The 17580-nt window shown below is 37.2% G+C and overlaps 1 protein-coding gene across 1 annotated transcript in view; it reads right to left on the bottom strand.

The window, feature by feature from the left end:
- Positions 1–17580, bottom strand: part of TUBG1 (tubulin gamma 1) — a 35782-nt gene that overhangs the window by 15569 nt on the left and 2633 nt on the right. Inside the window, exons 3-4 of the mRNA XM_034416186.3 lie at positions 10927–11094; positions 9783–9851 (exon numbers count right to left, since the gene is read on the bottom strand). Of these exons, the coding sequence (XP_034272077.1) occupies positions 9783–9851; positions 10927–11094 (237 nt within the window). The remainder of the gene's footprint in view (positions 1–9782; positions 9852–10926; positions 11095–17580) is intronic.

Genomic DNA, 17580 nt, shown 5'->3' with positions numbered 1-17580 from the left:
CTGATTTGGAAAGAATTTATTTGCAAATTATGGTGGAAAATAAGTATTTGGTCACCCACAAACAAGCAAGATTTCTGGCTCTCACAGACCTGTAACTTCTTCTTTAAGAGGCTCCTCTGTCCTCCACTCATTACCTGTATTAATGGCACCTGTTTGAACTTGTTATCAGTAGAAAAGACACCTGTCCACAACCTCAAACAGTCACACTCCAAACTCTTTGGTGAAGACCAAAGAGCTGTCGAAGGACACCAGAAACAAAATTGTAGACCTGCACCAGGCTGGGAAGACTGAATCTGCAATAGGCAAGCAGCTTGGTGTGAAGAAGTCAACTGTGGGAGCAATAATTAGAAAATGGAAGACATACAAGACCACTGATAATCTCCCTCGATCTGGGGCTCCACGCAAGATCTCACCCCATGGGGTCAAAATGATCACAAGAACGGTGAGCAAAAATCCCAGAACCACACGGGGGGACCTAGTGAATGACCTGCAGAGAGCTGGGATCAACGTAACAAAGGCTACCATCAATAACACACTACGCCGCCAGGGACTCAGATCCTGCAATGCCAGACGTGTCCCCCTGCTTAAGCCAGTACGTATCCGGGCCCGTCTGAAGTTTGCTAGAGAGCGTTTTGATGATCCAGAAGAGGATTGGGAGAATGTCATATGGTCAGATGAAACCAAAGTAGAACTGTTTGGTAGAAACACAACTCGTCGTGTTTGGAGGAGAGAGAATGCTGAGTTGCATCCAAAGAACACCATACCTACTGGGAGGCATGGGAGGGGCAACATCATGCTTGGGGGCTGTTTCTCTGCAAAGGGACCAGGACGACTGATCCGTGTACAGGAAAGAATGAATGGGGCCATGTATCGTGAGATTTTGAGTGCAAACCTCCTTCCATCAGCAAGGGCATTGAAGATGAAATGTGGCTGGGTCTTTCAGCATGACAATGATCCCAAACACACCGCCTGGGCAACGAAGGAGTGGCTTCGTAAGAAGCATTTCAAGGTCCTGGAGTGGCCTAGCCAGTCTCCAGATCTCAACCCCATAGAAAACCTTTGGAGGGAGTTGAAAATCCGTGTTGCCCAGCGACAGCCCCAAAACATCACTGCTCTAGAGGAGATCTGCATGGAGGAATGGGCCAACATACCAGCAACAGTGTGTGCCAACCTTGTGAAAACTTACAGAAAACGTTTGACCTCTATCTTTGCCAAAAAAGGATATATAACAAAGTATTGAGATGAACTTTTGATATTGACCAAGTACTTATTTTCCACCATAATTTGCAAATAAATTCTTTCCAAATCAGATTGGATCAGACAATCCAAATGTGATTGTCTGGATTTGTTTTCTCATTTTGTCTCTCATATTTGAGGTCTACCTATGATGTCAATTACAGGCCTCTCTCATCTTTTTAAGTGGGAGAACTTGCACAATTGGTGGCTGACTAAATACTTTTTTGCCCCACTGTATATCACCTTAATCTTGAAAGAAGGTACAGATGAGAGTCAAATTAGAAATTATAGACCAATATCCCTTCTGAACGCAGATTATAAAATATTTATGAACATAATAGCAGAAAGGCTAAAAAAAATATTGAATGAGATTATACATCCTGACCAAAATGGTTTTCTTCCCAGTAGACAAATAAAAGACAATACGAGAATAATTGTAGACACCTTGGAATACTACGAAGCTCATCCAGAGAAACAAATGGCATTAGTTTTTTTGGATGCCCAAAAAGCTTTTGACAACTTAAATTGGCAATTTATGATTAGGCAAATTAGACAAATGAAACTGGGAACCAAATTTGAGAATATGATAGAGGCAATTTACAAATTACAAAAGGCAAGGGTAATAGTAAATGGGGATATTACTAATATATTTCAGATAACTAAAGGGGTACGACAAGGATGCCCATTGTCACCATTGCTTTTCATTTTAACATTAGAAATATTATTAAATAGAATTAGAGCAAATCGAGAGATAAAGGGAATGAAAATTAAAAGAGAAGAGTACAAGGCACAGGCCTTAGCCGACGATATGGTATTTATTATTGAGGAACCTCTGGAATCTGGCTCTGCCCTAATATGGGAAATAGAAACATATGGGGAAGTATCAGGACTTAAAATTAATAAAGGGAAAACCAAAATGATAGTTAAAAACCTAACAACAACTCAGAAAAAAGAATTAGAAAAAGAAACGGACTTAACAAATTGTTAAGAAAATTAAATACCTAGGGATATGGTTAACAGCAAGATGTTCCTCGCTAAAGGAGGATAACTATATGGTGCTGGTCCAACAAATTAAGAAAGATTTGGAAAAGTGGAAAATGTTATAAATATCGCTTTTAGGTAGGATAGCGACTATTAAGATGAATATCCTACCTAAACTATTATACTTATTTCATACAATCCCCATCCCATTAGATAGAAAATTTTTCATGGAACTTAATAAAATTATTACCAAATTTGTCTGATCCAGAAAAAAGGCAAGGATAAAATTACGCTTTCTCCAAGACAGTAGAAGTAGGGGTGGTTTTGGTCTCCCGGCATGGGAACAATATCAGAAAGCAGCTACTTTAGTTTGGATAAGGGATTGGGTCAATTTAAGGAATAGAAGAATCTTAATTCTGGAAGGACACGATTTACAAAAGGGGTGGCATGCTTTTATGTTGGACAAAGGGAACAGGATACATTCATACTTTTACAGACATAAAATCAGAGACGTATTGATACGAATTTGGGAAGATATAAAGAAGAAACATTATATGAAAATTCCCGGTTGGCTATCAACCATGGAAGCTATGATCCACCCCAACACATTAGACATTAGTAAAATGCCTAGATACACAGAAATCTTAAATAAACAGGGAAAGCTTAAAAGTAACCAGGTATTAAAAGAACAAGGAATATCCACTGACTGGTGGCCATATTTACAACTATAATCCAGATACAAAAAAGATAGAGAAGAATATGGAATAGATTTGGAACCAAGACAATTAGATAAATTGTTGATTGGCCCCCTAAATTATACAATTATATATTAGAATTTGATAGAGCAGAGAAGGTAGTAAAAGAACCGATGATTGCATGGGTGAAAAATGTAGGGCATAACATAAATCTAGATGATTGGGAAACTATTTGGAATAAAAACTATACATTAACAAAATCGGTGGCCTATAAGGAAAATCAGTATAAAATGCTATATCGTTGGCACCTAGCTCCAGCAAGGCTGGCCAAAATGTACCCAAATCTAAGCCCCAAGTGCTAGAAATGCAACCAACACCAAGGTACTTTCTTTAATGCTTGGTGGTTATGCCCCGAAATGAAAAAGTATTGGACCAAAATACGAGACTGGCTACAAGATTTAACAAATTGCCAAATTGAATTAAATCCGGAAACATTTCTCCTGGGAATATTAAAAACCAAATTTGATAAAAAAAATAAGATATCTGATCCTGCATATACTAACAGCAGCAAATTGTGTTTGCGCAATATTTGAAAGAACATAACATATCACCAGAGGGATTGATTATTCAAAAAATATTTGAATGTGCTGAAATGAATAAACAACTTTAGAATTAAAAGAAAAAGAGGATTCGGAATATTATGCGGTTTGGGAAAAATGGAATAGGTGGATAGACAACAGAAATAAAAATAGGTAATATTTATAAGGAAGCTGAGGATGTATATATGTATATAATATAGATTTTATGTGAATTGTTAATCCAAAGTATATAAAAATGACATTGTCTGTTTGAATACGTATTAGAGTTTTGGAAAACAAAAACTACAATAAAAATTATTTACAAAAAAAAAAAAAAAAAAGGATAGGAGAGGCTTCTGTGGGCCAAGCCAGAGGGAGAGAAGGGGATAGGATAGGAGACATTTCTGTGGGGCAAGGTTGAGGGAGAGAAGGGGGATAGGCCCGATCACGTAGTTTCGTAGCGAAGCACGGGTATCCAGCTAGTAGATACATACTATCCTCTTATGGGAGAAATATCAGTGCACATAAATATATCAAGAGGAGAGACAAATGAATACTAAAGCTATATAACCACAATGTACATAAGGCAACTTTCTTTTTGAGGACTAATGTCCTAAAAGTTAGCTATTCTTCTTTTCTGCAGCCAAATAATATCCATGCTCCATAACACTGGGCTGGGACAATTAACTATGGGCATATGGCTGCCTCTACTTCACTCTGCTGCCCCTCCCATCACGGTCATGTATCATCAGTTGGTTCTCTTCCAGCACTTCTCTCTTGCCAATGCACCCTCCTTTTGGGCAATTTGCCAAAGGATACTTGTCCCCAGCCAATCAGCAGTGAAGGACAAATAACCATGCATCCTCACTCTGCCTTCGGATTGGAGGCAGTCCCTTTTCAGCTCAAATTCCTGAAGTGGAAACTAGAACGGTTGGAGGGGGGGGGGAGAGAAACGTGTGGTTTCCCTGGCAAGAAGCAGAATAAAACTATGAATTCTCATATGACTATGTAGCTGCTTATCCTAAAAGTATTAGGACTCTGAACGCATTGCTGCCCTGATGTGATTGTGGAGGGCACGCAGGAGAGAAAGGTTAAGCCTGATATTGATATCCATGCCTGATTTTGAAATTCTGGTGGATTTCAATATCAGGCGTATCCTTGCTCTCCTCCCCAGTGATCACATCAGGGCAGTGATGTGTTTAGAGTCTAATAACTTAGGGTTTGCAATCACTGCTCTGATCAAATCCAATCTCATTAATTCCAATGAGGAGAAAGAGAGCAAATTGAGAAGAATCTATGGTCTGGACATTTGAAAAGAAGTAAATTATAATTCTGTTTAAAGCTGTGGCAAATCCCTTAAACAGCTTTTATTATAGAGAAAAGCAGTTTTATAATATAGTTAGAGTTTAATCTTATATGGGGAACTGCTAGTCCTCGTATTTTTAAAAAAGAGATTACCTTGTTTGGGGAGGAGGAAAATATGGTGGGGGGGGGGGGAGAGAGAGAAAGGAGAAGACGAAAGAGGAGGAAATGCCTGTTACTGAAATCGACCAGAAACATTGTCCTAAAAAGATCAAGGAAAACGTAGCAATTAGGAAAATAATTGTCAGGATTAGTGGTTTATGCTTCTATTACAAGAAAACAACTTTCTTTTAAGGAGGCTAATGGAGTGCCTTTTTGGGATTGCAACATTTGTTGCAAACATCTTTCTGGACATTTTCATATGCATAATGTCATTTTATCCAATTCAATCTGTGCGGGGGAGGGTTGAGGTTTTTTCTCCCCCTCTTTCTTTCTCTTTCTCTCTGAGAGAATGTTCTCATTTTATTTTCCCTGACTACAATTACAGAGAATGCGTTCCGTGGGAGAAGCTTTTGGGGATCCGTTGATAGTTCTCTTTCCGAGAGGGTCCTTCACATATATCATGCCTCTTCCTTGGGGTCTTTGTTATGCAAACTTTTTTGACATATTCTTCAGAATGCAGGAAGCCTGATCCTGAAACTTAAAAGAAATTCCTGACTTCTGGACAGTGTTAGTCAATCTCTCCCTTTCAGAAGCACCACGAATCTCCGCTGGCAGCCCACTGCCTTGCCATGAATCTGCAGAGCGGGGACATACAGTTATTTGTCCTGTTCTGTGGACTGGCTGGGGACAAGTATCCTTTGGCAAATCGCCCAGAAAGAGAGTGTGTTGGAGGAACACTGGCAGACCATTGGTGGGAGAGAAGCGTTGGCAGAAACCCAGAGACCTTATAGATAAATGCCTGTAATGGGTCAGTTGCAGTGGGGGCGGGGGGGAGAGCTGTGGTAAAGTGGATACAGTCATGTGCCCATGGTTGATTGTCCTACACCAGACACTGCCAGACATGTAAAAGATTACATAAATTTGTGCTGTAAGTCCACCAGAAAACAGAATACATTCAAAAATCTATTTTAGTAACAGAACATAAAAGTGAAAATCGTCCAAAATAAAAAGCATAAACGACATCTTGCAATCTACTAGTTAAATACAAGTAAATAACTAGTTAATACAGATAGTTAACAGAAGGATTTGAAGTTTAGTGTAATATCTGGACTAACCCATTGCCTGGTTTTTTTTTTACATTTTATTTATATGTATTATGATTAGATGTTAGGTAGAGTCAATTATCAGATAAAAATCTCCTAATCTGAACTATTTGTTTATATATATTTCTCATTAAATAAGGATGAAAAGTTTTATAATTATTTACAGACATGTTATGTAAGGGGAGAAGAATTTATTGCGGGTTTTTTTTTTTTTTAAATTCTTTTCAGCATCCAACCAGGGTGGATTTTTCTGTGCATTAAATCTTAGACTTATCTAATGTTTGGGGTTTTTTTTCTCTTTTTTATACACTTTTTTTTGTTAGATATATGTTTTGCGATTTAATCTTGTTGATAAAACAAGGTTATGTATTCTGTTTTTTCTGGTGGACTTATATATATATATATATATATATATATATATATATATGAAATTAAATATTTTCTGGTAGACTTATATATGTGAGAAATTAAATATTTACCTGTAATACTTGTAAGTTTTTTAACACTAGTAAACAGGCATTATATACACCATGACATACAGGTAGTCCTCAACTTATTATCAGCCCCAAATTGAGACATTTGTTAAGTGAGTTTTATCCCATTTTACAACCTTTCTTATCACAGTTGTTAAGTAACCATTATAGTTGTTAAGTTAGTAACACAGTTGTTAAATGAATCTGGCTTCCCCATTGACTTTACTTATCAGAAGGTGGCAAAAGGTGATCACACAATTCCAAGATACTGCAACTCTCATAAATATGAATCAGTTGCCAAGCATCTGAATTTTGATAATGTGACCATAGGGATGCCGCAAAGGTCGTTAAGTGTGAAAAACGGTCATAAGATTTTTCTCAGTGCTGTTGTAACTTCGAATGGTCACTGAATGAACTGTTGTAAATTGGGGGCTACCTGTAGTAGAAATTTTGGCTTTTTTTTGTTTTTTTACAAAAAGTATTTATGTTTGTCTTAAAATAGAAACATCCTCTACTTGGAACCTCTAGTAATTTCATATTGAGTATTCACAGATTTATTCATAAATACTGTATTTTTAAATATATATATATATATATATATATATATATATATATATATATATATATATATATATATATATATAAAACTTTAAAAAATCTTTTTTAAAAAAGGATTTTAATATGACAAAAATTGTCTAACCTTAATGTCTAAGAAATTAATTCCACTTGAGCTAATTAAAAACAGTGTAGACCAATAAAATACTCTGGCAGTGTTTTTTTATAAATCAATACAGTTGTATTTTTAAAATTAGGGGTTTGCAATCATTATCAGCTACCTTTTAAAAAGGACAGACTGTTGATTCTGCTAAGCCTGTGATGGAGAATCTATGGCACGCATGCCACACATAGCATGCGTAGGCCTCTCTGCTGGCACGCGAGCCTTTGCCCCAGATGAGCTCTGCGCGCATGCCTCCCACCAGCCACCTGATTTTCAGGTCTCTGCAGCTGTTGTTTAATCAAAATGCAGTTAAAACACTATACAAGCCACTGAGAATATAACTATATACATCCAACAGGAACAGGAAGTGCCTCACAGGAGCAGATAGAGGTAAATCCTAGAGAGGCAGGAAATGCATCACTGAACAATGGAGATGAATGCTACAGAGGAATAAAGCTGCATACAAGGCAGACATAACACCCGTAACAGTGTAGGCATGCATGGGGGGGGCACCCCCGCACCCCATTTTTGGTCTCAGGAGGCTTCAGGGAGGCCTGCTAGGCCCAAAACAGGGCACAGGGGTGCAGCACCTCCCCCCGAGCCCCTTTTTTTGGTCCCAGGAGGCTTCAGGGAGGCTTGCCCAAAATGGGGGGCGAGCAGCCATGCATGGGTGGGGAGGAGCGCACGCGGGAGGTGATGTGCACATGGGCAGGGGGGCTGTTGTGTACACATTGTATTATGGGTGTGGGCACGCACGTGTGTGCTATCATGCGTGCGTGCGTGCTTTCAGCATGTAAGGACAAAAAAATTAGCCATCACTGTGCTAAGCCATTATAGGCTAAGCAGGATCATTAGCAGAATTTTCACTAGGCATATATAATGGAAAGTGTAGGACTGAAATGTGGGGGAGCGGCAGGCAGCTTTTAAGAGGAGACATTCTTTTATAAATTAATGTTTGATTCTATAACACTTAATAAAGGAGTATTGTTTAATCAGATCATTTTATAAGTCCTTCATTGATTTTATTTATTTACTTGTGACATCTTTATCCCATGTTTTCTTCAGAAGCTCAATGATGTACATAACACTCCATCACTCATTTCTCCCTAACAACTCTTTGATGTATGTTCATTCTGAGAAAGAATGTGTTTCTGTAGCCAAAAGGACAGGTGCTATGGAGTATGGGCAGGCAGGCAAAAAAAGAATGGGAGCAACGTGTGACCCCTTGCCTGCTTCCCCACTGACTTTGCTTGTGGGAATCCAGTGGAAAGGTCACAAATGATGAATATGTGACTGTGGGACACCGCAACTGTCATAACTGCAAGCCAATCGCCAAGCAACCAAGTCATGATCAGGATACTGTGACAGTCACAACAGGTCCCGTTCAGTGCCACTGAATGATTAGCTGTATGAGTGGTGGTAACCTGAAGGCTACCTGTAACCCTGTAACCATATTATCTTATGCCGATATGGTTAAAATAGTTTTTCATGCTATGCTTATCCTTCTATCATTTGCCTCATATGAAACACTTCCTATCTGTAACCCACTATAAAATTGCCATTTTATGTGCTTTTATAACCTTTCAGTCTATAAATTGCAGCTTATTGGAAACTGTTTTTTAAAATAGGAAAACCTAACCCAGAACTAGGAGAGTAATATAGATTAAAATTTTCCATTTCAAAGCCAGGATTCCAGTTCAATCATTCCAATATTCAAAATGGGAGGCCTTGGCTTTTAGATAAGGAGGCTAGAATTCAAAGCCCTAAGTAACAAGTTTAGTAACCCTAGAATAGTCACTGCTGCTAGACCTACCTAACCTATGACACAGGAGAATGTGTTTTTGTGTATGTGGGGGGGGGGGAAGGGGGGAGGAGAGGAAGAGAGAGAGAGAGAGAATCTCTATCATAAGGGAAGACAAATATTTAAGTTTTTTAAAAAAAATAAGTCATTATTCTGTCACATAGTTTAAATATACTGCATCAACATTTATCTTCATTGCTTCAATCTTCCTGAAGAATGAAAGATATTTATTATTAGATTCTAGTAATTAGAATCTAATAATAGATTATTACTAGATTATCAGATTGTCTACTTTCTACAGGTTTATTTTACAATGAATAATCAGAAGACAGCCTCCACATTACAGGTAGTCCTCAACTGACAACTGCTTGTTTAACAACCATTCATGATCACAACAGCCTGGGAACAGGTACTTTACAGCCCATAAAGCATTTCTGGCCATCGTGATACTCTCCGTCACATGACCATATTTCAGGTATTGGCAACCTCTTCGCATTTATAACCAAATGCTCTGTAATTATGTGATCTGCATTTGCAATCTTCTTTGCCAGCTTTCCCAGAAAGTCAATGAGGAAGCTGGCAGGGAACGTTAGATTTGGGGACTGTTTCTCCTGCATCCCTTTCCTCCTTAATTCTGAAGCTAAACAGATGGCTATTGCAGTCTAGTACTAGCATTCTTCAGGTCCAGAAATCTATAAGTAATCTAAGGGTTAGCACCACAAGTCTGTCTTACCTCTAGACTGTCACTGCCATCAGCTTCTCTGTCTATAATGTCAAAAATATCTTCATGGATCTTTTCTCCCTGTAAACCATGAGACAAGACTAAATATTTATTCTAAATTCAGTTGTAAATCAAAGTTCTTTTTTTATAAAATTAAATTTATAAATCAATCAATTTTATTAAGGTCACGGACCAGCAAATAAAAGCATTAAAACAATGATAATAGTAAAAATAAAAATAAAAGACAGAATAAAGTATTACGATTGGTGATGGATTAACAGTGTACAGTTAAAGTTTGTCTAATTTTACATACAGCATAGCAGAATTTGGCCACATTCAAAGAAACTACTTCATACTGAGCCAATTACAGTAATTGCACATAAAAAGATCAGTATTTCTCAGATTATTTTATTAGGTAAGATATTATAAATTGAGTCTGTGAGTCTTTTCTCTGGGAACTAGATTAAATGCAGACCTGAAATCAATAAATGTAGTATATAATGATGAAACTGGTTTGGATGTGTATTTTTCAGCCAGGTGTTGAAGAATAAGGGCATGCCCATAAATAGAGTGCCCAGATCTGAACCCCCCTTGCTCTGCCAGTACATGCTCTAAGTCAATCCAATCGACTAATTTATTGTATAAATGTCTAGCAGAGACTTACTTATTATACTTAAGAAGCTGATAGGCTGATAGTAGGAAAGTCTACTACACAATAATAATTATGTCCCAATGCTCTAGAATTTGTACAGTCTGATCAATATAATAAAAGGGGGGGGGGAGGGAAGGCCACTATTCCAGATTGTTTCATAGTATTTCAGGCATGATAAAATCATTGCATGGAGCTTTACCAGACTTTAGCTGATTAATGAGCATCTTTATTTTAGCACTTGTAACTGGAACTCAGTTTGGGAACAGACTGGCACTGAGACATAAATTGAAGTCAGGAAATTCTTCTTATAAATATAATGTTTTAAAATGGTCCTCCCATACAGAGGCAGGTATAAGATAAGGGAGTGAAAAGGGCTTATCAAATGGATGGGAGGCTATCAGGTTCCAAAACAAAATAGAGTTCTTGGGATGCTACTAAGTTTATAAAATTATGCCTGAGAGAGGAATCAAAGGGTGTTTGTTCTCCACTTCTTGGCTACTTTACCTGTGAAAAGCCACTAGCCCAATTATTTCCAGCTCCACCACCATCCTCAGATAGGTATATGTTCTCAGGGTTGTAAAGGTTGGCATATGGAGAATTCAGAATGGAATGGATCACTCGTGGCTCCAAGTCCAAAAGAACAGCTCGTGGGATATAATGTTCATCATCTGCCTATAAATAGGGAAGAAAATACTATAAGCAATCTGCAGAATTACCCTTCAAATTTGTTGAAATTCAGTTCCCATAACCCTTCAGCCATGGGCACTGGTTATAGGTAACAATTGGCAAGATGGATTTGCACAGAAGAAACAGCGGCCGCTAGAGGGCACAGTTATTATTTATTCTATGGTTCCCATCTTCATCCTTTTTGACTCTGAACACATATCTAAACTACTGAAGGCAGCTAGTCCCTGATATATATATATATTTTATTTGATTTATATATTCGCCAGAGACTCAGGGCGGCTTACAATGTGTTAAGCAATAGCCTTCATACTTTTATGTATTTTTACAAAGTCAGCTTATTGCCCCCACAAACTGGGTCCTCAATTTACCTACCTTAGAAAGGATGGAAGGCTGAGTCAACCTTGAGCCTGGCAAGATTCGAACTTACTTAATTGCAGACAGCTGGAGTTAAATTACAATGCATTAGTCTGCTAAGCTATCCAGGCTCCCTGGATATATTCAATAATGGTGATGAAACCAATATTAATACCGGAGTGGCTGGTAATTCAATAATTGCAGGATTCAGGTTCTCTCTTTTATCATGTACAAAAAATTATAGAAGTTCAAGTGCCTAAAAATAATAGATGTAGGAGGTGTGGAGGAAAGAAAGGTTTTGCCTTTCTTTCTTCCTACTGAATACGTATTTGCATAGGGGTGGCTAAAAATGGTGAAAGAGACAATGCTTAGAGGTTTTTAATTGAAAAAAGTGTGTGTGTGTGTGTGTGTATGGAGAGAGAGAGAGAGAGAGAGAGAGAGAGAGAGAGAGAGAGAGAGAGAGAGAGAGGAGGAGGAGGAGGAGGAGGAGAAGTACTAATAGTAGCAGTAGTGAAGGATTGCAGTGATTGTTTCATAGCAGTGAAGAAGTCGGATTGCATATTTTAGGTTGTGTAAAATTTTTAAGCTTAGTAAAGTACTATTGTGATACATTTTCTTCTATATAATATTTAAGACACAATAGCACCAAACTTTGTGTTTATATATGCTTTCTACTGTATACCAGAGATTGAAGATCTAGTGAATGTATACAAAAGAAACAATATTAAGTAATATGTGATATTTCTTACAAAATGATTTCTGGAAACCTGAAATTGGGATCTACATATGTAGTGAATAAGCTTTTGGATGCTAGCTTTACTAACTGAAGTGCTGGGATGCTGCCAAAATTGGATACCTTACTTTTTGTTTTAATTTTAATATTATTCAGGAAAAAAAGGCATTTCTGTATTTAGAAGAGTTCTCCATTATACTAGAAATCGGATTCTACCTGCAAAGTATTTAAAATGGTTTCCTAATATTTAGCAGAAATCTGTTTTGCTCTAGTTTAAGATGATCATTCTGTACTATAGCTGTGGAAAATAAGATTTCGTTTTCTCCCTGACATGTTATCTTATCGCCTTCCAGTCTTCTCAAAGTACCCTTGATCCCTCTGGATAACATCGGAGAATACAGAACTGAGAACAAAGTCTTGGTAACCTTTTTTCACCTGAAAAAACCGATCAGAACTCCAGACCTTTTAATTAAAACCCCTAAAACTGAATTTAAACACAAAGTCCTCAAACTTTAGAAAGAGACCAGTTTATGGAATGAAACAAATATAAGCTTCCAAGCCATGTTCCTCAGGAGTTAATAGCCTCCACAAAAATCAGTGATTCCTCCCCAAAAAATTAGTTGTCCATTACTAATAGCCATCAGATACGCTTCTGGATTCCATCCACGTCTGATAAAAAAGCTTCTCAGAAGTCAGTAAAACACTGGGAACGTATCATCCCAAATCAGTTATCATATTACAAGCAATAGGAAATAATAACTCATAATTTCATAATCCTCCTCAAGTCAATTAAGTCCAGGGGTTAATAATACAAAGTCCATAATACTCCTAAAGTCAATTAAGCCCACAAAATCCCCAAAACAAAAATCAAAATTTCACAAAATATTTTAGCCTTCTCCCAATAAGATAATGTAGGATTTTGAGTAGATAAAACAAAATCTCAGTTTTTTAAAAATACTAGGTGTGTTTTGGTATATTCAATGTATTGATGTATCCATAATAAAAAAAAGATTGCTGATCACTTCTAATCCACTTCATCTGCTAGTCATTATGATCCACACTTAAATCTAGTTCTTGTACCTTCCTTCCTGTGTTATCCACTGCACTTGATATTCTTCTTCTAAAAATATAGAACTACTGGACTCCCTTTACATATGACGATGCTAACTTGTAATTCAAATACAGAATTACTCTGCCTTTATTCCCTTAATTTTAAAATACCACTAAGTTATTGTGAAGTATTTCTAATGCCAACTCTAGTACTGCCATTATCTTAGACTTAGAGAATAACAAAATTACAGAGTTAGAAGGGACTTTGGAGGTCTTCTAGTCCAACCTCTTGCCCAAGCAGGAGACCCAATACCATTTAAGAGAAATGACTGTCCAATCTCTTCTTAAAAACCTCTAGCAATGGAGCATCAAAACTTCTGAAAGCAAGCTGTTCCACTGATTAACTGTTCTCACTGACATTAAATTTCTCCTTAAGTCCAGGTTGGATCTCTCTTTGATAAGAGAGTGTTAATCCCTTACTTCTTGTCCTGCCTTCAAGTGCTTTGAAGATTACATTTGATTTCCTCTTCTTTGCCCCTTAGATATGGGAAGATTGCTATAATGTTACGTCACCCTTTCACTTTGCTAGATTAGATATTCTCAGTTCCCACAACCATTCTTCATATGTGTTTTAGCTTCCAGTCCCTTAATCTCTTTGTTGCTTCTCTGTTCTTTGTTTTTCTCTGAACCTTCAGGAGTCTCAACATCTTTTTGATAACATAATGACTGAAACTGGACACGGTATTCCAAGTGGGGATTTACCAATGCATCATAAAGTGGTACTAACACTTCACATGATCTTGATTCTATTCTTCTATTGATGCAGTTTAGAACTGATTGGCTTTTTAGGCAGCTGCAGTACACTGCTGACTCATATTTAAGTGGCTCTCCATAGCTCCTAGATCCCTCTCACAATTACTGCTATTGAGCCAGATGCCATCTATTTTATACATATGTGTTGCATCTTTCTTGCCTTAAGTGGATAACCTTACTTTTCTTATCACTTAATTGCATTTTGTTAGATAGGGCCAAGTGTTCAAGTTTGTCAAGATCCTTCTGGATTTTGAGCAAACTTCTAAAGTTCTGGCTATTCCTCATAGTTTGTTGTCATCTGCAAATTTGATGAGTTCCCCTTCTATCCCTTCATCTAAATTGCGTATGAAGATGTTGAAGGCTGGGACTAAGATAGAACCTTGGGATATCGCACTGAATGTTTTTGTCCATATAGATGTAGCTCCATTAAGGACTACACATTGAGTGCAGTTGATCAGCTAGTTATGAATCCATCCGATGGTGATATTGTCTAATTTGCATCTTTCAGTCTTATCAAATAGTAGGTTATGGTCTACTTTGTCAATGCCTTACAGAAATCCACAGCATTTTTGCTGGTCCACTAATGTAGTTACTTTCTCAACGAATGCAACAAGCTTTGTCTGACATGGTCTGCTTTTGACAAACCCATGTTGGATTCTAGTTATATCTTTGTTTGCTTCTAGATGTTCACTACTAATCTTTTCCAGGATCTTCCCAGGTATTGATGCCAACTGATTGATCTAGTTTCCTAGATTCATTTTCCCCTTTTTTAAACATGGGAACATCAATTCTTTTCCAATTCTCTGGTAGTTCTCCTCTGCTCCAGATCTTTGAAAAATATGGTTCCATTGTTTTGAGATCACATCTCCCAACTCCTTCAGAACTCTGGGATGTAATCCATCTGATCCTGGTGATTTGAACTGGTCTAGAGTGGAATTTGTCACTCTAGACTCTAGAGTGGAATTTACCATTTTTTTGTCTGTTTTGACTTATATTCCTAATCTGTTTTTTATGGTACTGTTTTTGATAGGTCGGACTGTTTTTTCCTTTTGTGTAAAAACAGATAGAAAATACCAATTAAGCAGTTCCACTTTCTCCCTGCTGCTTGTCACCTTTTTGCTATCTTCTCCCATTAGTGAACCAATCACTTCCTTGACTTTTTCTTGTTTACATATATAGAAAGAAACTTTATTATTATTATTGACATTTGTTCCAAGCCTAAATTCATTCTGAGCCTTAGCTTTCCTGCTTTATCTTTGCAAGTTTGGGCTATATCTGGCATTCTGCCTTAATTATGTGTCCTTCTTTCCACTTTTTATACTTGTCCTTTTTATCTTTCAATTTGCAAGAGTTCTTTATGCAGTCATGCTGGCTTTTTCTGGGAGCTTTTATTTTTCTTTTCAGAAAGAAGTATGTTCAAAAATATATTGTGCTTGACTGGGCTTTTATAACTTCATTTTTCCCAAGCTTCTTGAATTATTTTTCGCTTAATAATTTCCATCCATGAAGTCCTTCACAAGCTCTCTTAAAAGTCTAAAACATTTGTTAGGCTTTGTCTATTACTTGTGCTTTCATTGTATTGTATTGCACGTTTCTGTAATTTCAACCCCTTTTATTATTTCAACTGTTAGTGAGAATTAAGTCTAGTATACCTGATCCTCTAGTTCTCTTCTCTTATCATTTGAGGAATACTAGGAACCTTCCACTAGGTGTAGTTTGTCTCCCAGTTGATGTCAGGGTAGTTCAAATCCCCCATTACTATTGTGGTCTGCTTCATAAATACCTTAACTGATAGCAAAACAGTTCATCAATTTCCTGTTTGGTTAAGTTGGTGTAGTATACACCTTTGGCAAAGTTATTCTTTTTTTCTTTTATATTAACCCAAATCCATTTGAGAAGGTTTTCATCATTGTTTTGTTGCATTTCTATAATCTTGTAGTTATTTCTCATAGATTAACTCCACCTCCTCTTTTATTAGGTCTGTTTCTTTTGAACAATGTAAATCCCTCAAGCTTTCTATTCCAGTCACTAGTTTCAACCCACCACGTTCCAGCAATGGCAACAACACCATATCTGTCCCCATGTAGAAGATTTCAGGTTCACCCTGTTTGAGCATTAGTGTACAGGCATACTTTGGGGGTTAGCGTATAGGCGTCTGAGTCCTTTTTAACAGACCCTCTGGTTTCTACATCTCCTGATTTGTGAGTCTGCCTTCTTTCTTACCTTCTTTCTTTCTTGATTGGCCCAAAATTTGTGCTTGGAATTACTTTCTAAAAATTCTCCCTCCTTGTACAGTTTAGTTTAAAGCCCTATGGAGAAGGCAGGCTAACAGGTTTCCAAAGACATTCTTCTCAATTCCTTTGAGGTGTAACCCATTCCCTACCAAAAGCCCTCCATACAGGTATTGGAGACCGTGGTCTAAGAATCAAGAGTTCTCTCAATGGAATTATCTCCTAAGCCAGTGGTTTACTTTAAAATTGAATACAGGTAGGCCTCAACTTACAATTGATTTAGTGACTATTCAAAGTTACAAGAGAACTGAAAAAAGTTATTTGTGTCCGTTTTCATACTTATGATTGCTGCAGCATTCCTATGGTCATGGGATCAAAATTCGGATTCTTGGCAACTGGCTTATATTTATGACAGTTGCAGTGTCCTGGGGTCATATGAACACCTTTTGTGACCTTCTGATAAGCAAAGTCAAGGGGAAGCCAGATCCATTTAATAACCGTATTACTAACTTAACAACTATAGTGATTCATTTAACTACTGTGGCAAGAAAAATCATAGAATGGGGTAAAACTTGCTTAATAACTGTCTTGCTTAACAGAAATTCTGGGCTCATTTGTGGTTGCAAGTTGAAGACTATCTGTACCCAAATAAAAACGGTTACATGTGAATAGCAAAAAAACACAATGATGTTCTTGTCTTTGGTACCAGAGCTAAAATATATATGCATATATATTAAATGACTAAAACTTCATAAGGCCATCACAATCTATGATCAGGTGTTGATATATCAATGCTTTATCATGGCTGATGTTGGTATTCTTGTCCCAAATTCTTGACAGATTTTCAGGAAGAAACGCCACAATAGTATGACACTTGATTGCCTCCTGAAAATAAGCTTTTTTGTTTTAAAAAATCATTAATTTAAGAGGAATGGTTTACATCTACTCTAGTTTATATAGGTACAGTGGCTTGTGTGATCAACCTCAAATATATATAAAAGGTAAACATTTTTTACCTGTTGCAGAAACAAGTTTCCAAAGTTTCTGGTGCATAAATGAATTTATCAATTGTAACCTGTCTTTTTAAATCTTAAATCGTTTTCATCCAAAAGTTTATTTACCCCCACAATTGGATAACTTTCCTAAAACTACTAAAAGTAATGCAAACATGAATGAATTGACCCTGTTCAGGGTGTCCCGCTCCCTCTTGAATCAGAGGGTGAGGGAAGACCTTCTGCGAGGGCGAGCCGAGGAGTTTAGCCAGCACCTGTTGGACAAGATTGCTCAGAT

Source organism: Pantherophis guttatus, chromosome 4 (genome assembly GCF_059756535.1).
Source record: "Pantherophis guttatus breed Tessera chromosome 4, ASM5975653v1, whole genome shotgun sequence".
Taxonomy (NCBI): Eukaryota; Metazoa; Chordata; class Lepidosauria; order Squamata; family Colubridae; genus Pantherophis; species Pantherophis guttatus.
This window is presented reverse-complemented; position numbering and strand designations above follow the sequence as displayed.